General features: G+C 39.2%; 1 protein-coding gene across 1 annotated transcript in view; it reads left to right on the top strand.

Moving 5' to 3' along the window:
- The window catches only part of LOC146368057 (contactin-associated protein-like 4), a 122,057-nt gene that overhangs the window by 13,231 nt on the left and 81,165 nt on the right, over positions 1 to 27,661 (top strand). The window contains exon 2 of the mRNA XM_084911841.1: positions 26,251 to 26,361. Within this exon, the coding sequence (XP_084767967.1) occupies positions 26,251 to 26,361 (111 nt within the window). The remainder of the gene's footprint in view (positions 1 to 26,250; positions 26,362 to 27,661) is intronic.

The raw sequence follows: 27,661 nt of genomic DNA, 5'->3' as shown, positions 1-27,661 counted from the left end.
TAGCGTGATTATTGATAATAAACAAAATCTTAATATGTGCTTATTTACTGAGCGTTAGATAATTTATCTGGTACTACATCTTAGACTTGCTGCAGATTGGTCACTTGTAATTCAATTCAATTTTATTTACACAGTGCCAAATCACAACAACAGTCACCTCAAGGCGCTTTATATTATAAGGTAGACCCCACAATAATACATACAGAGAAAATCCCAACAATCATATGACCCCCTATGAGCAAGCACTTTGGCAACAGTGGGAAAGAAAAACTCCTTTTTTACAGTAAGAAACCTCCAGCAGAACCAGGCTCAGGGATCCCGACCGTTGGGGTGAGAGAAGGACAGCAGGACAAAAGACATGTGGGGTAAATGTGTCACGTTTGGTCACATTGTATTAAATAAGGCTTGAAAATGGTGACTGAGGACATAACATTGTAGAAACTTTCGAAAAATGAGTTGGATGAAACAAAGTATCTACTCAGGCAAAAAAAAAAAAAATGAAGGGTGCATTTCCGTGCTGAATTAATTTCTTTATAAATAGGGAACTAAAATGTAACTGTAACTCCAAAACATTCAACATGATACTTTTGTTAAAACACTTGAATTAAATCCAAAGGTCTTCATTTAGTCACATTCTGGCTGTTGGATTCTACACACCACTGTGGTGGTGTGTATTAATTTGCTGTGGTGGTGTGTAGAGGCAAAATAATGAAAGTCGGGTCACTGTCCAAATACTCATGGACAAGTTGGTCCCATTTGACTGTGGGTCTTATCATTTTAGGCAGTGTAACATTATGAATGGAAACATATTGTAGCTTGTAGTCACAGCTGGGAGTTGTAAACACAATTGCACTCTTCCTCATCTCTGGACTTTCAGCTCTGGATCATGTAGGTGGTGTGGGAACAGTGGGAAGAAATATGGAGTCAGCTTTCGATCAATAGATGGGTCAGCTATGATAACACACACCCTATTATTTATTAACGTGACACTATCTTTCTTAGCCGCCTCTGAAATAGTTTTTTCTTATCTAGTCAGTCATTAATCATATTACTCATCATCCACACATGAAAGACTGATGATTGCTCTCACTTTCCCAGCTATCATCTTCAGGTATGTTCCCAGTCTTGTGCTTGCCTTCTACTTCTCAGTCTCATCAGTCTTTCTTGAGGTATTTATCTCCCCGCAGAGCTGATTTAGAGCCACTGGAGTGTGTGCTATAATCATAGCCTAATGACAGATAATCTCAAGAACACTAAATGACTTTAATCCTAGCCTAATGACAGATAATACCACCACACTCCTACTTTACGTGTGTGTGTGTGCGTGCTCATTTGCATTTTTCCTTGGCGTTTCAGTGATGGTGACTCACTGGTTTCTCTGTGTCCTCAAGAAGAGAAGTTTTCAACCTGAAGCTGTTATTAGTTGTCAGTTTACTTTCTGCCTGCTGAGAGAAGGAAAGGTGTCCTATCCTGTCGTAGCTTCAAAGTCAGTTTGAAAAGCTATTTGGGAGTCAGACGTTTTGTCATGTGAAGCAGACTCCTGGGAAAGTGGAGGTAATGTTCATTCATATTCAATCTGGTCGTGAATTTTTTTTTTCACCACCTGCTGCCATTCTGTGCATTGATCATGCTAAACTGAGGTAGACACCAAAAAAGAGTCTATTATGCTTTAGTTATCTTGGCACTAGTGTTTTTGCTAATTACATCAAATTAAAGACAGCATGGTGTGGTAATTTATGCAGATAAATACTCAGATATTGAATGCTGATTGGTAGATTAAATTAATGAAAGATTTTCAAAAAAAAGGGTCATTTAGACTGTGGAGGCTCTAGGGGAATATTAGGGAGTTGTAAATGTAAAAGTATACCGTATCTCTTTCAGTATTAATACTATAATGAAAATGCAGAGGATGGTGTAGACTCAGCAGCATATTTCAGGTGTGTCGCAGTCTTGTCTCAAGGGAATTTACTGCTTCTCAAGGAGCTGCTTGTTTGCACAGAGAAGAACATAAACATATAAATATTGAAAAAGTGGCTGAGAATAAAACCTTGTCATGGATTCTTAATGGTCATTTATGGAAATTTGTGCAATATAGAGTCATGAATGGGGTATGATGGAGTCAAGGTTACAGAGGAAGCGAGAAACCACCAGCCATGAATCTGGATTTAATATCATAAGAACCAGTAAGTGAGGACCTGACAGAGGATTAAAGTGCAGTCATTTGACATTAGGACATGGTGGATGGGTTTATTTTTTATTCCAAGGCCACCCATAAGAAGAAACCTGGCTCCCAAAAACAATGAAACCATTTATCTTGTGAGGTAATCATCATCCCAGAGAACTTGTCACTTTAATAGTCTTCTGGAAGTGCTACTTCTACTGAGGTCTGTCCTTCTGCCACGGTGGTGCAGACGTTTTCCCTTCATTCTTTCGCTTTGGTTTTCGCTGTCAGGTAACTTTTCATAAAGTTTTGAAAATGTTTGCATACGTTTAAAAATACATGTATTTATGCATGTAAAAACACAGAGACCTAAATGCAAGCATGACCAACAGTATAACCAACGTGCGTTGGTGATGCTTAGAGCAACAACAATACAACCATACTATTAAATAATAGCTTACATCTACAGTTATTTCCAAAATCTTGTGCCACTCTTCATTTTTTTATATTTTGCTCCCAAGGAGCCAGACTTTCTCGTCATTTTATTAAGTGGTCTTAAGCAATACTTCTCCCACATTATCCGGGAATTTTTTTTTTGTGCTTTTACACTAATTGTTATTTTTATTTTTTATTGTTTTCAGAGGATTTGTTTTTCTTGTTAAGCCACTTAACACTGACCTATGAAACATTCAAGAATCAGAAAGGCCAGGGATGAAGCAGAGAACCAGTGTATACACAAAACAGACATCTTGGCAAAGAACCGGTTTTAAATATCTTTAGGAACTTTGTTACTAGGAGTCTGTTGCAAGAGCACAATATTTGTATTTTTGCACAAAAAAGGCGATTCCCAAAGAGCTTTTGCATATGTCAGCACTGTGTGCAGTGTGTCCTTGAAACATTTGGGGAAACTGGACAAGATGAGAACAAAAGAAGAAGTAGCCGGCCTACAAAACTACCTACAGCAGATGAACAGCAGCTGAACCCAGCTCAGGTCCTGTGTCAGCAAAGACCGGACACAGGACCTTAGATGTACGTGGTCCTTCAGTCGATCCATCTACTATTTGCCAAAGCCTCAATAAAAATGGTCTCGGTGGAAGGTTTGCTATTAAAAAGCCAAGGAATGGAAACAGTGTGAAAAGGCTTTTAAGGCCAAATGTGACTCAGTGTGAATTAATTATTGTTATATTCCTAGAAATTAATACTTACAAAACTTGAAAACTATAAATGTCCTTATGGACCCAATAATAAGAATGCATAAAATAAATTTGTCTAGTGTACTAGAGTAACAACATATACAGAAGTATTGTTTTCTGATTAGTTATTGTCATCATTTATGTTAAGCCTCCACTACTAGCAAGCTGGAAAATGAACAACTACTCTGTGACAGTTGTGTCATTGCCTTTACCCTTACTTGAGCCCAGTAAAAAAATGATGAAAAACTGGCTCAACATTGAGTCGCAGAAGGAGACAGGTGGTGTCACTGAGCACTGGAGACACAGGACCGCTATGAGAATTTTTAATGTCACATTTTCATATGTCTTTCCCTTTGCAGAACAGGTTTCACCTTGAATTCCAGCGTGTTGGTCCGTTAAAATGGTACTTATGACTTCTGCATTATTCTCCACTTTTGCAAGGCTAATTAGCGAATGTGTGTTCAGCGTCATTACATATAGTAACTTCATGCCTCACGCTCCTAATTCGCCCTCGTTACAAAAATAGATGCTGATCACAGCTTAATGCTGCCACTGCTGTGTATTTTTTATGAAGTCAGTACTGCATGACCACAGCTCTGCAGCCTGCTCCTCTGATATTCTGCAGCGACTGCTGATGAGAAGAAGCACGGCCAGTCAGTTTGTATTAGAGAGGAGGACAGAGCTGAGTCAGTGGCCATTAAAGACAGAAGGGTGAGGCTGAATTTCAACACAATAAGACAGCGGTAAATTAGAACTAAGCACTTTGAGGTGAAACAGAAGAGGACAAAATGAAGAGATGGGTAGTGAGAAAGAGGAGGAATGAGAAGTGGGGAGAGCTTATAAAGTGTGGAAGGATAAACTTTAGGGGTCAGAGTCTGCAGGCTGTCTGGATGGAGTATTCCCTCTGTGTTTCTCACAACTGCAGTGACATTTTCCTCTGCCTTTCCCATTTTATCCCTCACTGATTTTGCTGTATGTGTGTATGTGTCACCATCTGCTCTCTGGATGCACCCCCTCACTTCAATAAGATGAGCTGACTTGACTTCAGGAGACGAAGGAGGAGGACAATGACAGGGAGGATAGCAGCAGTTATGACAGAAACTAAGGAAGGAGGGTCAAGATATGTAGAAAAGGGGAGAAGAGCAAGGAAAAAGAAAGGAAAAAATAAGTATAAAGTCAGGTGGGAAGTAGGAGGGTCAAGAGAGGTGAAGTAAAGAACACAGAGGTGAAAAAGAAGACATTGGTAGAATGAGAGGATAGCTTTGTTCAGACCTTAGTACATTCCTGTCTCTCTGTAGTCATATTGTCAAATGGCTCTATAATTTAATCCCCTGCTGGCTTTTAGTAGAGTGTGCCTGGGTTTTCATGTTCAGCTCTGTTTTTGCAGACCCCTGCAACTTTGTGTGTGTTTGCCAAGACTGCACTGGTATAAATATTAATGCCTGGACATAAAAAAGTAGATCCAGCCATATAAGAAATCTGAAGACTGAACCTCTTTCAGACTGAGAATATTACTGTTTCTTTCTGTATCTTCTTTCTAATTAAGTCACCAAAGAATACTGCATTTCAAGTAAAGACCAGGTTGTGCTTCAGTAGAAGGTAGTTAATGGTTTCTCCCTTCACCGCCTCTTCGGGATCTAGTTAGCTTCACATTCTGGGCTAGTCTACTCAAAGTATTATAATACCCCAAGCTTAGCGTTAGCAACCTATTCAACACATGTCAAGTAACACTTTTGGGGCGACCACCTTCAAGTGCTTCTGGACAGCTTACCTGATCTTAATAAATATAACTTTAATAGAATATAATATTTATAATACAATTTATTTCTAAATATAACCAACAGAAGAGGTGAATGATGGATGAATCTAGAGTTTCTGCAAGTGTATTACAAACCCTAGGACCACCAGGCTGCTAATGAGGGTTGTTTTCTATTAACACAGCCTTGTGAAGTAGGTCTGTAGACAACCTCAGAATTTTTTAGCTGGCTAAAGTCTATCTAGTACTTGTCACAGCTAACTGCCAGATGCAGACGATTTGTCTCTGCATCTGCCTCAGTGTGTGGAGTATACTTTACCTGTTAACCATTTGAGCCCAAATTAAAATAGCACTATATAAGAACCAGTCCATTTACCATTTACACTATTTAATAGGTAGACAGATCTGTTATTTGGAAAAAAATGAAATCACTTTTTTAACGTAAGAAATTCTGCCATTTTAATTTAAGGAGGAGAAGTCATATCCATCTCGGTTTTGGTTGAGCAGCTGCTGCAGATACTTGAGCTGGTAAAGACATGGCATGTATATGCTATTAAGCAACTATTATACAAAACGTAATAAAATATACAAATGGTAAGATTTATATTTTGTATTATAATATATCACATGAGAAATATTTCACGTACAGGTACTAAAATAATTGTATTATTCTCCACTTATTACGTTGATATGATTGGAATCTATTATCTTGCTGCAGTAATACAGTAAAAGTCGCAGTAGAAGTAGCGCGTTGTAACATTTTGAAACACTGAAATGCCTCAAACTTGCAGCATGTTAAGCCAATTTTAAAAGTAGCTTGGCCACATTGACGTCAGATATCAGCTAGGCTTCCTCGTGACTTACAAAACTGCCTATACGCTGCCCACGATTAAGCCAGACTCACTGACAGATGTTTTTTGACTATAGCCATAACATTCACAAATGTGATAGTCACACAAGAGAAAACAGTGGTTAGAGCCTGTGACATTAACAAAATTACTGCAAACATGTGCAATGAACTTGCAGTCTTGTTGCCTTTGAAATGTTTGCTTTGAAGATGGAGATGATGTCTGCTGTAACATTGGTGCATTAAGACACTACAACTAGTTGGCAACCAGCTGAGTCAAGTCTGTTGCTGCAAAGAAGCACATCACAGATGAGTTGTACTCATTCGTGCAGACTGATTACAATGTGTTGGCAATCTGTCTGCATTTATAATTTAAATGGGAATTCTTTTCAAACCTTCGCCAATCTGTCTAAGACTGACTGCAGTTTGTTCAAGTCAGGCCATGATTGTTTGGAGGTTGCCTATTCAGTGCAATCACCATGCGGTTTTCAGTCTTATTTTTACTCTAACGTGACAAAGCCATAAGTGAGCAATAAGTGATTAGACGTCATTATTTAGAGTGGACAACCATTGTGTCACTAAACATAACAGTTACATTTTGTGCCTCAGTATTTCTGCAGGATTTTATGGTTTCCTGAAAAGAATTAGAACTTTTATACGAGCAGATTTTTGGACTGACAGCGGAGTCTGTTATTTCTCTCAGTCATCAGGGAGTTGAGAGTAGCTGCAGGAAGTTTTCAAGTCTTGATCGCTCATATTGCAGCTGTGTGATAAATTTCATTCAGACATACCAGGAAACAAAAAATTCAATTTCGGTGAAATACATTATCAACACAAAGATAAAATACTTCAAGCTGGAGTGAAAGATTAAATCTAAGGCAGGCACAGAACAAATGTGCGCAGTCCTGCTCTTGAGTGATGTCATCTACAGCCCTCTGCTCCGTAATTACAATCATCATCACCTGGATGAGCATTTTTCTGAGGAGGAGCTGGAGTGCTTATTTGGTGTCAAATGGGTGGTTTAACATTTTATGTGTGTGCTTCTCTGAATTTTGGATTTTTCAGCTTGCTATAGATTCAAAAAGCAACCGTGGTCTCTCAGTTATTTATTATTTCTGAGCAGTGGTGAACTTGAGTCTGTCTGCATTTGGATCCTCTGCTGCCCACACTTACATTGTCCTATAAAGGCTAAGTCTGAAAGCTCTGCCACACTGGTCACAACTTTGGACCAAATCTCTTCGCTAGTCAAAGAAATCAAAGTATTCTCTTTTTCCCCAAGCCCTTGAAAAAGCTGAGTGCTCGAGAGGCAGAGGACATTTGAAGGGGAGAATGTGTGTTTTCTTTAATTTAAAAACAAAGTATTTAATTAAATTAAGTTTAGGGTTTAATGGGTTTTGAGTTTCTTCTTTAGTGTTTAGTTTATTAACAAACTAGTTGTGCTGCATTGTTCTGTGATTTATGATTGTGTTTTGTTTAGTTACCCCTCGTGTGTCACAATGGTCTGATCAGCCATTATATAAACCCTTGTATGTCATTTCGTGGAGGTCAGTTATGTTTGTTTGGGCAGTCATTTGGTTTGTTAAGTTTGCAGTCTTTGCCTGAGTTCAGTTCAGTTTTGTTTCTTTGACCTCTTTTATGAGCTCAACATTTATTACTTTTGTAAATATAATTTTTGGGGGTTAAATAAATGAAAACCATATTTTTCTAATAATTCCTGGGACTCCTCCTGTTTTTCAACTCGGTCCATCACAAGCATGAAAGAAACTACAGAATACAAACATGAATTAAAAACATGGACATGCCGTGAACAGAATCATGAAAACCTTAGAAATCTGGAGTGACGTGGAGGGTAGGAAAACGGACGACCTGACAAAGGCTGAATGAAACACAAAGACTAAATACACACAGGTGGCAATCAGGGGAAGTGGAAACACATGGGGAAACAGCTGACACAAATTAACATCATGACCCAACAGGGAAAAGTAACACTAACACAATGAACATAGAAACAGAAGTAGACATGACAACACTGGCTTGACAACATGGAACACACAGACGATACAGGACAAACTAACACAGAAGACAAGAGCAGACTCACACAAGGGGACATGGATGAAAAACTAAACTAGAATAAAACTCACAAAAATCCTAAATGATAATAGCAACATCAGAACTTAACATATTTTCAATATAATATAGGAAAACAAAAATACAGAATGAACTCAAAATGCTGGATCACAGACCCAGCCCCTGACTGTGCTGCAGTGGTAAAAATAATGCACGTAACCATGTAGTGCGACTTTACAAACATTTGTGGGGAAAAAACAAGTCATTCTAAAGAATTCACTGAATTCAAGCAAAGTAATGTAATAGGATAAGACTCTAAGTGATATTCCTCTCCAACAAACCACAATTTTTGTTATTACACTGTCACTTAAAATGTTTATTTTATATCACTTTTTTAAAAATGTGATGATCTAAGATGCATCGGAGTTCAGTAAAATGAAGATTAGAAAGATTTTTATACGTGCTTAATTTAAATAAAAAAAAATAAAGTGCAGAAATTTGTCTTTGGTTGAAGTTTATAGGTTTAAGTTTATATAAACTAGAAGTTTATATTAAAAATGTGCATGTACATGCTACCTCAGGGCAACCGTGATCTCATTCTTTCGGTCACTACCCACAGCTCGTGGCCATAGGTGAGGGAAGGGACGTAGATCGACCGGTAAATTGAGAGCTTCGCTTTTACACTCAGCTCTCTCTTCACCACGACGGACCGGTGCAGCATCCGCATCACTGCAGCACCAATCCGTCTGTCGATCTCCGGCTCCCTTCTCCCATCACTCGCAAACAAGACCCTGAGACTTGAACTCCTCCACTTGGGGCAGGAACTCATCTCCGACCCCGAGTGGGGATCATTTCTTGGGGCAATAATGCTAAAGCAGTGCTTCTAAACTCAGGTCCTTGAGACCATTTGTTTTAGGCTTTTAGGTGCTTCCCCGCAAAAGGACACTTATTCAAATGATCATCTTGTTATCAAGAAGCTGGGAGATTTACTACCCAGTTGATCTTTTGAATCAGGTGCATTTGAGCAGGGATCAGGATCTTCAGGACAACCTCTGTGTTTGGGGGTGGCTGTTGTGTAGGAGGTAGAGCAGGTCACCTACTAATTGTAATTGTGGTAGTTCAAGTCCTGGCTGCTCCAGTCTGTATGTTACTTATCCTAGGGGCAAGATACTAATTGCACTGGAGTGTGAATGTTAAATAGAAAGCACTAGCATGTGCAAATAACTAGGAAATGTGTGTGCTAGAAAATAGATAAGAAAATGAGTATGATTTAGAAAATAGAAAAAAGTAATTGTATGAATTGGAGAATGACGCATGTTGTATAAAGTGCTTTGAGTGCTTCAGTAGAGTAGAAAAGTGCTGTGTGTGTGTGTGTGTGTATATATATGTATGTGTACTCTTGTACAGTTAGGGTCATCCCCTCAGTGAGGACAGTGAACTTTACGGGAGTGACAGTAGGTAAGAGTGGAACCCAGAAACAGGTTCGAGGAACATAATGATGATGCATGTGTATCATTGACACACAAAACACAATTCAGTTTTTATTTATATAGCACCAAATCCCAATATCAGTGCTTTTAAGACACTGTACAGGTGTTGGTGCTAAACATAAATACAGTGGTCCCTTGCTATAACGCAGTTCACCTTTCGCGGCCTCGCTGTTTTGCAGATTTTTTTTTTTTGTGTGTGTGCGCAATTATGTATGCTTTTTTTTTTTTTTTTTTTTTTTTTTACAGCACATTTTGTTCTGCGTCCTGATCGGCTGCAGACCACTGTCAGTCAATCTCGTGCCGTGTCTCCTGTACAGTACAGAATGCGTTCAGCTTGTCAAATTTACATAAATCTTCGATCGCTAGCAGTGTGACTCTGCTAGCAGTGTGACTGTATGTTTGTAAGTTTTCTCCCCAACAAACACAACACTGTCGACGAAACGTTTTGCACCCTCAAAGACACCTGCGGTAGCACCCAAAGGGCAAAAGAAGATGCTAACCATCGCACAAAAAGTTGGACTTCTGGACATGCTAAAGGAAGGTAGAAGTTATTGTATTTTTCGGACCATAAGGCACACCGGATTATAAGACGCATTAGGCGAAACAAAACAGTCAGATACAGTCAAACGTTACTGAACTCATTCTTCTTGCTTCCTGTACTTCAGTACCATTGATTCATTAATGTTAAATTGTCTTGCATCTGCTCTATTCCCATATTATGGACCTGAAAACAAGGTTTGATCTTTGGTTTCATTCTATAAATCTGGGTACTTCGCGGATTTCACCTATTGTGGGTTATTTTTAAAACGTAACTCAGCCTTGAAGTGGCATACCACCTAATAACAAAATCTGTATGCAGGAAGTTTCGTGGCATTGACTCCATGGCTGAGGAGCTTCGGTACATGGCCAAGTACTTTCCAACATATACAGTAATCAACTGCCTTTACAGTGAGTTTCCTGCTGAAGTGCTGATGGACTACTTCACTGTCTTGGATTGTAGCTGAAGACTGTAATCCCCATTCTGGTCGTTATTTTGTTAAACTGCCCGTCCTATCGAAGTCCAATGCAGGAAAAGGAATGTCATCCAAGCTGCAGTCCAAGTCGATGTTAGTGTGTCCACAGAAGAGACCACTGAATGACCTAGAGGACAGCCACAACAACAGCCTAGTAGGCCTGCAGGGAGGGAAACTTGAGATGCTGAACTTTCAAAATTTGAGAGAAAAGTTTAAACTGGCAAATCGATTTTTTTCTCCTCTTAGATATGTGGAACACTGGTGATGCAATTTGTGGAAAACTAACTGTCAGTACTTGTTGACCTGTTTAGAGAGTTTAGTTGAGTGATACAGCAGAAATACTTTTTACAATATTGAGTGAAACTACACCCTTTGTGGTAAGGGTTAAAAGGGAAATTATATCTATTGTATAAAAGTGAATCCTAAAGGTCATTTACCTCAGTTCCTAGTACAGTCCAGGAGTTTGCATCCTGTCTGTCATCAGGTTGTTTTAATCTTGAGTACAGTTGGTGGATTAACTGTTTCTTAAGTATACTTGGGCTTTATGTGGTTAGAGTTTTAGCATAATGGACAACACAGTGGCCTGTGCTGAGTATGTTCTTTAAGCATCATTAACTCTAATGAGACAATTGCTTTTTCATTTTTCCTTTTTAAATCCAGAGTGTGTCATTCAGGTGATACAAATATCTGGGATCCTTTTGCCTGAATGCTAGAGACAAATTAAATTTTTCTTTCTCTGAAGATGTGTTGATGTTTTCAATTAAGAGTCAAATATATTCAAATCATTTACTTACTGCAGCTGACGGATTAGTAGATTTTTTTATTATACACATTTCCCCCCGGAGCCATCAGTACGAGTGATTTTGCCTGCAGCATTCCCTCTAAATCTGCATAATTCTGGCATTATGATTCACAGTGAGTGAATGCTTTGGGTTTCAGCTGCGGTTGATCTGAACCCTCGAGAAAATCCTGTTTCTCAGCAGTGTCTTTCAACTCTTCTGTGCAGTAGTTCAAGTACGATAAACCCTGCTATTTAAAGATGAATAGATTTTAAATGTTGCTTTGTCATTGTGGCCGCTTCATTTGGTTGAATCCTGTATCCCGCAATGACTCTCATGTCATTATTCATTGTGGCATGTCTCAAAAAGGAGGACGAATGTTCTCTTCTTTGAAAGGCAGTGATATGTTATAATGCAGACTGCCTGTGCATTAGGATGGAGTTTGTGTGGGCTGTATTATGATGTTGACACGTCTGTTGACACCAAAGGAGAAGGCCATTACGGGGCTGATTATACTTATGATTTAAGCTGATCAGACCAGGAAAAAGATCTAAAATTAGCATAGAGTGTTTATTGGTTAATGAGAAGCTTAGCAGTTTTAGCCTGAATGCACCCCTTGCATGCATATGAATAAATACATTCAAAGACAAATTATCACCTCATGCCACTTTTCAGTATCTAACCACTACTTTAACAAGACTCTGGAGTGTTCACCGTGATGTTACCTGGTACTTTTAAGGAAGTCCGAAGGGTGGAATTTCAACTGTATCCAAAACAAGAAAAATATTCAATATGTAAAGTTTCAATAAGGCTTCCATATGTTGTTTCAGATAGTACAGAGGGATGGCTGAAGTGGTTGTTTATATGGAGGGCTTGTTGACTGGTGTCCATGTTGTTATGCAAAGGAATGGTATGTCATCTGGGAATATGATTTGACTGAAATCAGCTACCAGCTTTATCCAGAACTGGCCAACAAAGCCTGCAAAACACCTGTAAAACTCACTCTAGAGTTGTTCGCAGGTATATTTTGTTGCTCTTGGACAGAGCTAGCCTAGCCATTTCCTTGAAGTCTTCATGCTAAGCTAAGCTAGTGCATCCTTATACTGGGTAGCCTCTACTGTACGAAAGCACGTTTGACCCCCAAAGCTACCTTTTTTGACTGCTGCGATCTGGCATTTTGTTGTGAAGCACTTTGTGATCTTTGTCTTGAAAAGTGCTACATAAATAAAATGTTACTATATTTACTGCGTGCCGTAACTGTAGTGTGATGGGTTAGGGATGGGAATTGATAAGAAATAAGTGATTCCGATTCCATTATCGATACTGTCATATCGCTTATCGTTTCGATTCCTTAGTGATTCCCATTGGCTCCACTTTGAGAGTCACCACCACCATCTCTAAGCAGCGTATCAAAGACATTACATTCATGCAAATTAATTACATGCTGCATGGTTGAATGTTTGGAGGTATTTAACGTCTTTGTTGTGATCAGTGTTGGGGTTATTACTCAAAAAAGTAATGTAAAAAAGTTTTCACTTTTCTTAGTAGTAACGCAGTACATTACTTAATTACATCCAGAATAAAGACATACAAGTAACGCGTTACTGTAATCTGATTACTTTTTTCAGGTAACGAGTAAAGTAAGGGATTACTATTGCAAAAATGGTAATTAGATTACCGTTACTTTCCCGTAGGAACGCTGCGTTACTGCGTTACTAAAACCGTGATTTTTTTTTTTTGCGAGAATGTCTCATGACAGTGATGTAAGCGAGTGCGACGTTCGTCACAACAGCTGTGTGCAGATCAACAATGGATAACATATCGAGTGCAGGAGAGAGTATGAGCGTGCAGCGTTTAAAGCGTGGAAGTACTGACCTTACTTTACGTTTGATTCCATAAAAAGTGACAAAAACATTAGCGTCCGTTGTGTGTGGGAAGAAAACTTCTTTTTACAGCGAAAAAAAACCCCCTAAACTTCCAAGCAAGCACCGGGAGTGCGCTACCACGTAATGGGAAATTCACAGAGAAACTCGTGGATTCTTCAACTGACCGCTGCGGCACACCTGCACCACGGCAAACCTCCGCCTACGCCACTCCTGCTTTACAGGTGAAAATAGAGCAACAGGACCGCTGGTCTTTGATGTTATTTATTTTCTGCTGTGTTTTACTTGCATGTATTTGAAAGAGTGAGTGTAAACACACACACAAAAAAAAATATTTTATGTGCTGGAATGTGCAGAAAATAAGTTTAAATGTTAAACAAATTTCTCCCAGTCGGAGAATGTTGCATATAATTAAATTTTTGCTTGCTGCATAAAGTTAAAAGATTAAAATTAATAAAACAAGTTTTAAAAAGGGACTTTTCCATTTGATTACATTTTGTATGATGGATTATGCAGAAAAAGTAGAATTGGACTGAAAGATCTATCGCTTTATCACCTATTCAGGTTGTAAATCGTGTTTTTAAAAAGTAACTAAGTAACTAAGTAATTAATTACTTTTGAAAATAAGTAATCAGTAAAGTAACGGGATTACTTTTTTGGGGAAATAATCGGTAATTAGTTACTGATTACTTTTTTCAAGTAACTTGACCAACACTGATGATGACACACGTGATCTTTCTCTTAGCATTTAAGTATGAACACAAAGCCGAGAGCACAAATCAAAGATGAAAACCAGCACAAAGACACTTTAAAGCAATTGCCACAGTGATTCTACTTTTTAACAGGTAGACTGCTGACTGCCTGACTGCTTATCAGTTTATTACCTGTTGAAGTTTAGCAGCAGCTAGCTTCATCCACAAATGGCGGCTCACTTTATCACAGTGGTGGGCTGGGATCAGCATTCACTCAGGCTTAACATTACTCTGTGTTTTATGGCTGGCTCAGCGTTAGCATGCTGTCTCTGCAGGTGCTTGCGAAGAGCCGAAGTTGTGTTAACAGTATGATTCAGTTGTTTTTGTCCTGGATCAATCTCCATTTTGCCATCCCGCCCTCATCCTTTTGTGCAATAAAAATAAAAGTAATGCCCATATCCATGCTGTAAACTGCGCCACTATTTCCCTACTCTGACACATGAACTGAAATCAGCTGATCATAGCGAGAGTGCAAGAACCGATAATCGGGATCGATAGGCAGGCAGACTAACGATTCCAAGGAATGGGACTACTCGATTCTCGATTCCCATCCCGAATGATTGGTAATGGTGCCTAAGCATGACTCTCCATCACTGTGTCAGTTAATAAATTAATACAGTGCATCACCATTTTCAAAAATTACCACAGTTAAGCAACAAAATACATATTATAAACTCATTCAGCTCTGCAAATAAGAGCACTTTTAAAAGGTGAACAATAGAGAGAGAAAGCACCAGAGTGAGGAGCTGAAACTCTGAGACAAACTGAAGCACACTTTGGCCCAAATCATTAAGCACAGTGTGAGAGTGGACCAGCCGAGGAGTGGGGAGGAGGTCATTCATGCTCAGGAGTAGTACAAGGCAACAGAAGCCATTGTGAGTACACCACTAATCCGCTGCCAGCCTCATATACAGTACAGAGATGGTATTGATCTTCTCTTAGCCAAAAGCAATCTTGTTTACAAGAACTGCCTCTAGATTATGCAATGCTATACGAAACGTTTTTGACCTAATAGGTTTTATTTTCGGTCATATGATACAACTACCAACTTCCTGTCATCGTTAAAATTTGTTGTCAATTATTTTTAATATTTACGTCTGTAATTCAAACTGTGGACATCGTGGGATGGACATTTTAAGTAGCTGGACAAAAATGAGAACCATACCATGAAAGAGAGCTTTGTGTTGTGAATGAGTGTGTTCAGCATTTCTACTGATTCTGCTTCATTCTTGCTGCAGAGAATAGAGTCCATTCCCCCCCCCATTTCCATCTTATCAGTATTTTGTGTTATTTCTTTGTCTTTCCTGCTCAAATTGCAGAATAAGTAAAAAAAGACTGCGTCTGGTTCCCTTGTGGTGCAGGGCAGGTTATCAAAGTCTGCTTTCCTATCCACTGTGCTGTACTGTCATGTTTTTTTTTATTTTTATTATAATCTGCATAAAAATTCTGGGGAAATAGTCTCCCTGGTTCCTGGTGTGTCTGCCAGCATAAATGTAATACTGTAATTTGTAGAAGGCTATGGTAGAATGCAGTACCCCAAATTATGTAAAATCCTACAGAACACTTGTACAAAACTGCATTGAATTACTTATTTTGGGCATTTGTAGCTACAGTGCGGCTGTACTGTAGGTGGCACGGTAGGTGCCATATGCTGTTCTAGAGCCTGATCAGCTTCTCTCATCTTGTGCTATTAATTATGTGTCAAAGCAATGCTAATTAAACCAGGAGAGGAGCGCTCCTGCCATGTCCTTACCTTCAGGGTATTAGTTTGCACACTACACTGCTCTGCATTTCAATTAATCAATTAACAAGTCGGGCCACAGGCAGCTTTAGAACAGATATTGGCTGCTGTTGAATAATTCAACAGTTTTAATCAGCTTGTTCTGTCTATCAAGGCCGGAATATAAATCTTACATAATGTGTAAATGAAAAAAAAAGAAAAGAACTGTTAGTGTATTTTTCGTTTACTGTTCATCTTTAGGGCATATGTAAGCTGTCACCGATTTTTTTTAATGAGATCATTATTTTGTTTTTCTCCATTTTCCAGTCTACTTGCTACAGTAGCCACGTCTGCCTTTCATTTATTTAAGTGAACATTATCTCTTTATTTTAAGAATATGGAATCAATTGAAACAAAAAAAAAAAAAAAAAGAGATGCTCCTATTTAACATGATTAAATTTGCATTTGGAATTTTTTTAAATTGTTTTTTTAGAGAAGTATCATTTGCCTGCTTCAAATGTCATTCTATTAGCTCATTAAAAGGCCCTTATTTATCGTGTTGGGAGGTCACTCAGCAAGGCAAACAAATGAGGGAAATGGTGCAAAAAAGCAATGCAATACACAACAAGAACTAGACTAGGAAGTAGGAATACAAGCGAGAGAAGAAACTGAGGCAGAGATAAGAAAATGAGCAACCTTAGCTAGGAAGATGAAATGGGAAATACAACTTTGAACAGCTGGAACACTTAACTGTGGAAAGTATCAAGACAGCCTGGCGAGTGACAGGGAAACAATAAAGTGTATACTGAGGAGACTGAGAACAGTGTGAAGAGACCTGAATTTATACATTTAAATCGGAAACTGTTTGAATCTAAACATAACATAATTCTAAACTATCAAACGGACATTTGAGTTTTTACTTCATTTTAATTTGGATTCACTTTCATTTTACTTGGATTTTTGAGTTGTAGTTTTTATTTGTTAACATTAACAATAGGTGGACTAGAGAGACAACAATGAGGAATGTTTGTTGAGTCTCTCAGCACAGTCTCAAGAGCATGGAGGAGATTCCAAGTGGCAGGTGGTTACTCTCGAAGGTCTGGACAGGGCTGCAGAAGATCCTTGACCCATCAAAAGGACCAGTGTCTGGTCCTTTGTGCAAAGACAGACAGGATGACCAATGTTGAAGTCCTACAAAATGATCTCCAGCAGGCCACTGGTATGAATATCTCTGACCACGCAATCAGAATCAGACTTTATGAGGGTGGCCTCAGGGCCCGATGTCTACTGGGTCCTGTGCTCACTGCCCTGCACCTTGGAACCTGAGTGACATTTGCCATAGAATACCAGAAGTGGCAGGTCCACCACTTTTTCACAGATGAGAGCAGGTTCACCCTGAGCCCACAGGACAGATAGGAAAAGTTCTAGAGATGCCATGAAGAATGTTTTGGTGCCTGGAACTTCAAGCAACTGTTTTGGTGGTGAGGTCAGTCATGCTATTTGGAGGCATATCCATGGAGGAACATATACACATCTACAGACTACAGACAATGGCACCCTGACGGCCGTTACGCATCACAATGAAGTCCTTGGACCCATTGTCAGATTTTATGCTGGTGCAGTGGGTCCTGGGTTCCTCCTGGTACAGCACAGTGCCCAGCCTCATGTGGCAAGAGTATGCAGGCAGATCCTGGAGGATTAAGGAAGTGATACTACAGACTGGTCCTGACACCTCATGTTTTTCAAAACTTCCAGGTTGCACCTCAAACTGTCCAGGAGCTCAGTGATGCTCTGGCCAAGATCTGTGAAGAAATGTATAACCCCAACAAAACAATGTCCTACAGCTGTTTTGGTGAGAAAAAAAAATCATAAAAGCTCATGTGCAGCCTAACTCACAAGTGCACAGACATGAAATACATTCAGTGATGATTCCAAATACTCTGTTATTTCGAATACATGCATATTCATACATTTTATTTCAGTGATGCAAAAAGCTGTAAAGCTAGCTGTAAAAATAACTGGTTAAGAAACAACTTTGTGGACCCACAGGGTGAACTGGGAACCAGACAGGCAAAGAGTTGAGCGAGGCTTTGTTAAAGATTGAGGAAGAAGAGCTGGAGAGGCTGGAGAAAAGGCTGGCAGGCTATGGCAGACTGGGTGAACTGAACAGAGGGAGGGATGGCATGGAGCTGGTGAGGCTGGCAGGGAAAACAGGAGAGCAACAACAAGAGACAGAAGGGAAGGGGTAAAATAGCAGAAACGATAGCAATTAGTCAAAGGTGGTGCCAGTAGTATAGTCAATGAATTTGTCAATACATAATCAGAGGTAGTGATTTCTCAAGAAAGCAAATTTGGGGCTGATTTCTGTTACATTGTAGTAAATGGTTTGTCTTTGGGATGTTAACTGTTTATTGGGCAACGAAAGCGAATGCATGGATGTGTTCTGCTGTGAAGAATAGTGCAGCTAAACTGGAATGCAGTTTACTCTGACCCTTCTAGTAGTGTTTTTGCTCTTTTCTCAGGTCAGTTCTGTGATTTTATTGTCTCTTCTTGTTTTATTAGTTTCCTATAAAGTAGTGTTGAGTCAAAAGGAAAAAGGTAAACTTGAATACGCATCATTTTTTATTTCACCGCTACACCCAGGTTCAGCCTCTTTGGGTCAAGCTCGAGGCAGAAGTAGTGCAGATTAGTAAAATAAACACTGACGTTTGAGGATGATTGTTAGCGCTCTGGAGCAAAAACAGCCATCGCTGGAGCCTCATTATCCTGCTTACTGCTACGTGCTTTGAACGGCTAAATAAGTTGGCTCCGCTCATACTGACAGGCACTGAACTTTGGGTTTGTGGGGCTTATAGAGCTCTGAAGTGCAGCACCTTCTGTTTGCTGAGGTGATGGATGGAGCTCATCGGTATTCAAGGTCCTCAGCTTTGTCACGCACTCTGTGGGCACTTTCTATTCAGTAAAACAGTAAAGAAGTGGACAATGCAGGTGAATGAGCCGTGATCTCCCTCCTTGTCTCTTCAGTGCCAAGTATTAGTGTGCCTGTCAGTCAGTGGTGATTAATTGTACTTGGCAACGCCGAGGCCTTGGCACTCCAGAGAATTTTTTTAATCTTTTGAGACTTTTTACTGCTGTCAGATTCACAGTTTATTCACCCTGAATAATAAAACTGACACTGTGGATGAATGGACAGGCGAAGTTTAACTCTCATACTCCTACATCTAACTCAGGTACCAGAAATGATTAAACTTTTGGATGATGGAAGGATATTTTATTGAGATGAAACGTATTGTCCCATCACTCAAGTGTCAACATAATAGTTTTTTTTGTCAGTGGAGTTCTGCATTACAGTGGGAGCTTTCCTTCTTTTATTATTGTCACCTCAGGCAAAAAGAGCTGCTTTTCTCATCTGTGTTAGATAAGTGAATTCTGTTATTTTCCACCTTGATATGTTCTCCTATAATTCCTATATATTTTTACAGGCTAAAAAGGCAAATATCTGCAACCTGGATCACTTTCTTTTCAACATCCTATTCTACTCTCTGTGACGTATTCTTATTTGTTTCCTGGTGTCGTCCGCCATAATAGGCCATCTAATGTCATAAAAATGTGTTCAGCTATTTGCTGTTGAGTGTTTTATGGCTCACACACCTTTAACTCCACACTCCTGGAAGTCTAAAATGTAAATGTCAGGGGAGATGTGTTATTATGCAAATCTACCCTCAATTAAATGTTGAGGCTAACGCCAAGACAGGAGGTGTGCTTGTTTTCAGGAAGGTGCAGCAGTTTAATATTCAGAAAGGCTCTCTGTCCAACACAGCCAGGGTCAGTGTTGAGGTTCGTTGGCTGCAGAGGCCAGCAGGTATTCAACATTTAGCTCCATTTTCCTCTGAGCTGTCTTTGTTTGTGCTCTACTGGTCACACTGTCAAGGATGTCGGCTCTTAAATGCCACAGCGCCGCTGAAGAAAACTGGCCAAGTGTTTTTAAACTCCCTCTTGTGAGTCTCCCTCTTGAGTGTTACTTCAGCGAGGCTGTGCTCTCACCACACATTATCTCCTCAGGGATCGCAGCACTCCGCGTTGTAGAGCCGTCCCTCTCATCTCACCTCTTCAGACTACTGTAATTCACCTGCTTTTCATACTGAGAGCTCTCCCAACACCCACAAGTGTGTGCCAGTGCCAAATCTGGATGAGTGAGACAAAAAGGGAAAACTTCAGAGGACAAAAGAGACATCTTCTAATGATTGTTGAATAGCTGGGTGGTATAAATATGTATGAATGTTCAATCAAATCAGATACTGTCCACAGAATTATGAAAATAACTGTGTGTAAAACAGGAAATTGCAAACTCTGAGGTCAGTACTTTGCAATTCATGTCTTATGAGCTCAAGGCTGCATGTTAAACCCAGTTGTTATTCATTTTTTTATTAAATCTTTGATCTGTATGTCGACAAAGAGAGGTGATGTGCTTATTCTGGTCATCTCAGGTGATATCCGTCTGTGAGCTCAGCAGCCCAACAAGCTGCTCAGACCTTCTGTTTATGAGTGGCAGCCATTAAGGAAAAAGCTGGCTTTTAAAACGAGGGGATCTTTGTCAAACAGTAGATGAACCCAAGACTAAGATAAAAAAACATTTTACAAAGCTGGCCTAATATAGTTCAAAGATAAAAATATAGAATTCGAAATGAGCAGAATATCGTTTTTTCACAGCACTGTAATTATTATTATACTCGTTACTATGACTGATTGAGAAAGCAGCAGAAAACATTCAGAAAATGTCAGGCCAACTGGCTTCAGGCATACTTAGACTCGTTTCTACAATGAAAGCAGATCCCTGCTAATTTGGCAAAAGAGCTTGTTTGTGAAGTTTTTCTCAAACCAAAATTTCACTGAGAAAAACAGTTCACTCAGACACCGGCTACAGGAGCAGTCAGGGTTAAATGACACATTAATTTTAAAAGCTACCTCCAGATAATTGAGTGTTGTTAAAAGTACTATCAGCCATATTATGTTTCAAGCACCAAAGTCCTATATTTTGTTATTAATTTGGTCCACTTATTGTAATGGATCATTATGAAAAGAAAAAGAACCTCTTACTTTCAAAACAGCCATTCAATAAGTTAAAACATGTGCCTTTTTAAGAACTGAGTTTGCTTAGTGTCTCATTTTTTCTTTATTTTTCTACGATATGTCATTTACTAAATCTACCTGCCAGTGTTCATTTTGACGGCAAATATTGATTTAGTTTGAGTCATAGGCTTTTATTCTAGTTTTAGTCAACTAAATCCCAAGATTGTAGAAGACTAAATCTAAAGTTGATTCAGTTGACTAATATATGAAGTGTAGAAGTTTAGAAGTTTTTTTTTAATAACGTTTTTATCCGTTCAACATGGTTTACAAGGTATCTTATTTTCGTCTTGATGCATGCTCAATCATCCAGGTAAGAAAATCTCCAAAAGTTGATTCTGTTCATCTGGACGTAGCGTTTTGTGGGAGAAATGTTTCGTCACTCATCCAAGTGACTTCTTCAGTCTCAGCTGAGTCCAGGTTTCCCCAATCTTATGAACACGTGAAAAGGGAAAGACCATCTCTGAATCGAGGAGGGGGCCTAAGGATACATCTTTCGCCATCTTACAATGCTGTGATTGCAGCCATTCCCCAACTCTCTGTGAATGGTACTCATGGCCAATGATCAGTGGGTTTTGGTCAGTGGCTGTTGATCAATGGTCATGAGACTTTGCATAATTAAGATTAAGAAACTGACCTCCCAGCCCATTGTCCCTTCAGTGGGCTGGTTTCAGTCATTATGCAAATGTACTATTTATAAGACTGGGGAAACCTGCAGTCAGCTGAGACTGAAGAAGTCACTTGGATGAGTGATGAAACGTTTCTCCCACTGAAATCGCTACGTCCAGATGAACAGAATCAACTTTTGGGGTATCTTATTTTCATTGACATCAAATGAAATGCATTTCCCTTCTGTCACATTTTCCTGAGAAACAGGGAGCATGGGAGTTAGCTGTACTCCCCGTCCCACCCTGTTTGTCTGCAGCAGATCAGATGTGTGTGTCTAACCTTACTGCACAAGGAAATTACTTGTAATTGGCTAATTTCCAAACTCGTCCCACCTTTCTACATAACCTAACTAGTTCTGATTTAAACTTGCAGAATAAACTTCATTTTCCTTTTTATTCGTGACAAAAATCTCAATACATTTTGTCATAGTCTTTGTCCTTCTTTTTTAGTTTTCATTCAATTATCAACTTGTTTTCTTTAGAAAAGGCCGCTGATGAAAACTATGATAAAAATTAACTGGTTTATTAAATTGACATTGCTACCTACAAAGTGAAATATATTGTCATGAAACGCCGTGTGGCAGGCAGGAGATGAGGACTCAAAGTGCAGGACTCACAGACTCAAGGGATGAACTCAAAACCACAGCTTTATTTGCTGGTCACAGAAAAATGGGCATACAAAGTAAACTAAACTGGGAAACAACAAACTAAAACTCACAGGGCGATCCACACAGCAAGAGGGATGACGCGACACTGACTCTGAGAAACACAGGGTTTAAATACACTGGGAAGTAACGAGGGGAATGAGACACAGGAGGGCAGAGCTGGGAGAAATCAGGACTGACGAGACAAGCAAAGCAGGACGCATTCACATAAGACACGGCCCATCAAAGTAAAACAGGAAGTATCACACAGAGACGCAAACTTGACACGGTGGAGACAGCAACTAAGAAACACAGAGACATAAACCATAAGGCAGAGGACTCTAAGAACCAAAAGACACAGAGGGAAACTCAAACATGCAGACACATACTTACACAGAACAGAGGGGACACAGCGAAACATGAAGGGCAAGGGATCGAAACTAGAAACCATAGAATAACTCACACAAGTACAATAATACAAAAATCACAAAGAACTAAACATGCTGGGTCAGGAGACCCAGGACCCTGACATATATTGTATGGACACTTGTTGTTTTGATGTTAATGCCAGAGCAGGCTTGGACCTCTTCAGTTACTGAGTCGGCAGACAGCACAACTTTCTGCTGTTTAGTGGTGGTTCCTAAACACACCAGTTTGCAATAATGTCTCGTACGGTTAATCATGGAATATCTAGGGGGGAAGAAATTTTACAGGTTGAGTAGTTGTAACGATGGGATCCTATCACAGTACCATACTTGAACTCGGTGAGCTCTTTCGAATAGCCCATTCTTTCACGAATATTTGTAAACGCATACTTTACGTACCCATTTTTTTGTCCATAGAGAGTCGGTTGAATATGAATATTATGAAATCTGTGTCACTCACTCATGTAAATGGTGTGGTATTTCTCATCAACAAGTAAAAGCACTGGGCCTTGGTGAATATTGGGAGGGCGGATGAAGACCTTGTGTTGTTGAGATGAAGTGCGCTGATGTTGACAGAGTAATCGAAACTAAAGCCTTGTTGTCAGAGTTGTGGGCCCAGATTGGACTGCTACGTGAATCATAGTAATTGGCTCTTGTCTCAGTGGTGGAGAACAACATCCATTAACAGAGAGGATTTAGAGGGAGGAGGTGTTAGTTTGGCTTTAGCTTATGTTTGCAGCTTGAGAGGAAAACGATGAATATTTATGGGGCTGAATCTGTGTGTATATCTGTGAGATACGATTACGCCGTGCAGACCAACGACAATCTCGTAAAACTAAAATTTAATTTGTATTGTGTGTTGATTTCTTGGTTAGTAAATTGTTACTCCATATATTCAGTTTTACTGCCTTTAATCTGGGGTAGGCTCTGGGCTGTTTTCAGGCTTTAGACACACTGGTTTCCACTGTTTTCTCCAGACCAGATGAGATGACCAGCATAAAGAGTACGAAAGTATTGGGTGTTGCAAAGGGTTAAGTAGAAGATTTTACTTGGGCCAGCAGAGTTTAAATTCAGGGTGAAACCAACATCGGGACTAGCTTAATTTTAGCACAAAGCCTCCTACTTGTCTGGTGGGAGAGGCTGAGAGCAGAAGGAGAGCTGCAGGAGATGGAAAGCTGTCTGTTTTCCAAATTCTGGCTTTTTTGTTTGTTTGTTTGTTTGTTTGTTTGTTTTGTTTTTTTCTGCTCACCTCAGCTTCAATTAACTGTCAGAATTAAGTCTGTAAAAAATCATTATCTACAAATAATGAGATGAAATAATATATGCATAAACAAGCAAACAATCAAATGATCTTCTTCATCATTAATGATGTGATGTTTTGATTGCAGGACATCATCTGTAAACCAAGGTTTCTTTTGACAACACCGATTCATCCACATCAGTATCCAGCCTGTAATGAGTCACTCAGGATGCCATTCATCTCCACAAGGCGACATGATTGCAACATTCATTTATCTATCGAGGCAGAATTACACCATTTACTCATCCAACTGGACATTATTAGACTGTTCATTCATCTAATATGAGGCCATTACAGCTGAAAGACCTGTTTCAACCCAGGGAACATTAAACCTGCTTCTCAATGATTAGACTCCACTCTGCCACTCATGTTGTTATACTCAGAGTCGATAGGATTGATGAATAGCTGTCGTATGAAACACTCATTAGATTTTAGCTTTTCAATTTTAAGGACTGTTTGCTTCTCCAAGTGTTGTCTGAAGGTATTAAAAGCCCCTCAGCCATACTGGATAAATCAAAATGCACAGCGATCAAGTTGAGAGCAACACAGCATGTATTTGATCCTGAAAAGGCGATCATTTGAAGCTCCTCTCCTGCTGTTTATAACAATTCAGTGGTTTTTACACATGCTAAGAGATGTAGGCTGATTCATCTCCAATTGCACCTGATACTGTGATATCCTCAGCATGGTTTCTGTTGTTTATCTCTGTTATATGAATCACTCCGACGCGTCTTCGACTCCGAAGATGAGCTTAGAGACTGTAATCCAAACTCTTTTAAGATTTTGATTGGTTCAGTGAGAGACTGGAGATGAATGTGATAGACATGTTCTGACATTAAACTTACAACTGATAACACCTCCAAGCACTCTGTGGTATCTTAATGAGACAAAGAAAAAAAAAAAGTTTGCTTTAGCGAATAGTTACAAAATTTGTGGAGCTCATGTCTGGGCGGCATGATGCACTGTTCAGACTAAAGGCAATCTCAAAACAAACATTCATTACACACATTGTCTTTTATTGTATAGTATGTTAGTTTATAATTCAGTGGGGGAAATGATTATTAGTTTATCCCCTGTTTGTGAGTTTGCTCTCTTACAGAAAAATGAAGAGTCAGCAGTATTTATGGTAGTTTAATTTTAACCGAGAGAGACAGAATATCAACTAAAAATCCAGCAAAAAGTTATACATTGACCTGCATAAATAAATATTTGATCTCCTGCAACTGAGTCTGAATTCTGACCTACAGATTCCTACAGATGAACGTCTAAATGACTCAGGAAAGTCTTGTAAGAAAGTGATGTGCTCTGATGAAACTAAAATTTAGCCCTTTGGCATCAACTCAACCCACTGTATTTGGAGGAAGAGAAATGCTGAGTATGACCTAAAAATTGCTATTCTTACATGCAAGCACACCAGAAAACAGAAAGCATAATGTTTCCAAGTGTACAGAATGACTTCACTGCATTGAGGGGACAACTTGCATCGTAAAATATTCCCGCAGCCAGATCACTTAAGATGTGTCTTTAATAGGACTTCCAGCATAATCATGATCCAAAAAAATACTTCCAAGTCAATGAAGGAGTGGCTAAAGAAGACGCACATTAAGCTCATGAAGTGGCCTAGCACCTCTCTAGCTCACAATCCTATAGAAAATCTGCAGAGTGAGCTGGAGCTTCAAGTTGCCAAGCAGCAGCCAAGAAACCCAAAGGATTTAGAGTTTCTGAGAGACTGGTCAAAATCCATTTTGATGTCCAATTATCAGAAGTTAAATCAGAAAAATAATCAGTAGTTAATGCGAGATTCTCTCAAGGCAAATTTAAACCTTAGGAAACCAGAAAAACTCCCAAGAGGCTGAAAAGAAGAGCATATCATTAGTGTCAGTCCCAAAAAGTTGATTCTGTTCATCTGGAACTAACGTTTTTAGTGGGAGAAGCATTTCATCACCCATCAGTGTATTTAGAAAAGCCGATGATACTCCACGTTCTTCAGTTGGTCCAGAATCAGACCTGTTTGCATTACCCAATCAGTGGATTTTCCTCATGTGTTACAAAGATGATTACAACAGCTACACAGTATTAGATTATTTTGAGGAAACACGTAAATGTAAAGGAATACAAACATTAATTTTAAGTTAATATTTATTTCATCTAGGACTAACAACGCAAATGCCAAGTAATCATTCATTTGCTACATGATTTAGAAATACGATTTAAAGATACGTGATAGGTCACATATCAGTCATGATGCACACCTCTTCATAGTTTCCTTCATTTCCATTTCGTCTGTAGTGCAGAAGATTTTGAAAGCACAAACATACAACCTCTTCTGAATCTTTTTGACTATTTTGAACATCAAACTTCACAATATTTTGTATGAAGTTCTAACCTTGCATGTTTTTTCTGCTATTTTTTTTATTGGTGACAGAGGTGTGTGACAGCCCACTGGTCTCCAGCCTGCCTCCATCATCCTTCAGGAGCTCTTCACAGCTGTCCACCAGCCATGCGCCAGGCTTTGCCAAACTCAACAGAAGAGACGGTGAGGTTTTACTGTTGTTGGGGAGTGGGTCATTCACAGACAGTGTTGGTCAAGTTACTTGAAAAAAGTAATCAGTAACTAATTACTGATTACTTCCCCAAAAAAGTAATCCCGTTACTTTACTGATTACTTATTTTCAAAAGTAATTAATTACTTAGTTACTTAGTTACTTTTTAAAAACACGATTTACAACCTGAATAGGTGATAAAGCAATAGATCTTTCAGCCCAACTCTACTTTTTCTGCATAATCCATCATACAAAATGTAATCAAATGGAAAAGTCTCTTTTTTTAAACTTGTTTTATCCGTTTTAATCTTTTAACTTTATGCATCAAGCAAAAATTTAATTATATGCACCATTCTCTGACTTGAAGAAATTAGTTTAACATTTAAACCTATTTTCTGCACATTCCAGCACATAAAATAAAATATTTTTTGTGTTTACACTCAGTCTTTCAAATAGATGCAAGTAAAACACAGCAGAAAATAAATAAAATCAAAGACTAGCGGTCCTGTTGCTCTATTTTCACCTGTAAAGCAGGAGTTGGGTAGGCGGAGGTGTGCTCTGGTGCAGGTGTGCCGCAGCCGTCAGTGGAAGAATCCGCGAGTTTCTCTGTGAATTTCCCATTACGTCGTTGCGCACTCGGAGCTTGTTTAGGGTTTTTTTCAGCGTAAAAAGAAGTTTTCTTCCCACGCACAGCGGACACTAATGTTTTTGTCACTTTTTATGGAATCAAACTCAAGGTAAGGTCAGTACTTCCACGCTTTAAACGCTGCACGCTCATACTCTCTCCGCACGCGATATATGATCCATTGTTGATCTGCACACAGCTGTTGTCACTAACGTCGCACTCGCTTACGTCACTGTCATGAGACATTCTCGCAAAAAAAATCACGGTTTTAGTAACGCAGTAACGCAGCGTTCCTACGGGAAAGTAACGGTAATCTAATTACCGTTTTTGCAATAGTAATCCCTTACTTTACTCGTTACTTGAAAAAAGTAATCAGATTACAGTAACGTGTTACTGCCCATCTCTGTTCACAGATACCTGTTGTGTTTAATGAGTAGGACTTTGGCTGTGGATTTGAATGCAGTGTTTAAAGTGCTGGAGGTTCAAAATAATTGTGTTTCATGACCTAATTCTTGTATTTCACATGCTTTGTCAAAAACGTTTCCTTACCTATAGATAAATGGTAAATGAACCATGATGTTTTTCTTTGCTGTCTTGAAGATATGATGGGGCCCGATTATTCAAGATTTTGTGTTGGGGGAGAGTGGTCAGATTAGAGATTAAATCTG

The sequence above is a fragment of the Perissodus microlepis genome, chromosome 18 (assembly GCF_051167445.1).
Source record: "Perissodus microlepis isolate ML-2025 ecotype Zambia chromosome 18, ASM5116744v1, whole genome shotgun sequence".
In the NCBI taxonomy this organism is placed as follows: Eukaryota; Metazoa; Chordata; class Actinopteri; order Cichliformes; family Cichlidae; genus Perissodus; species Perissodus microlepis.
Note: the sequence above shows the minus strand (reverse complement) of the source record. Positions and strands in the feature narration are given on the sequence as shown.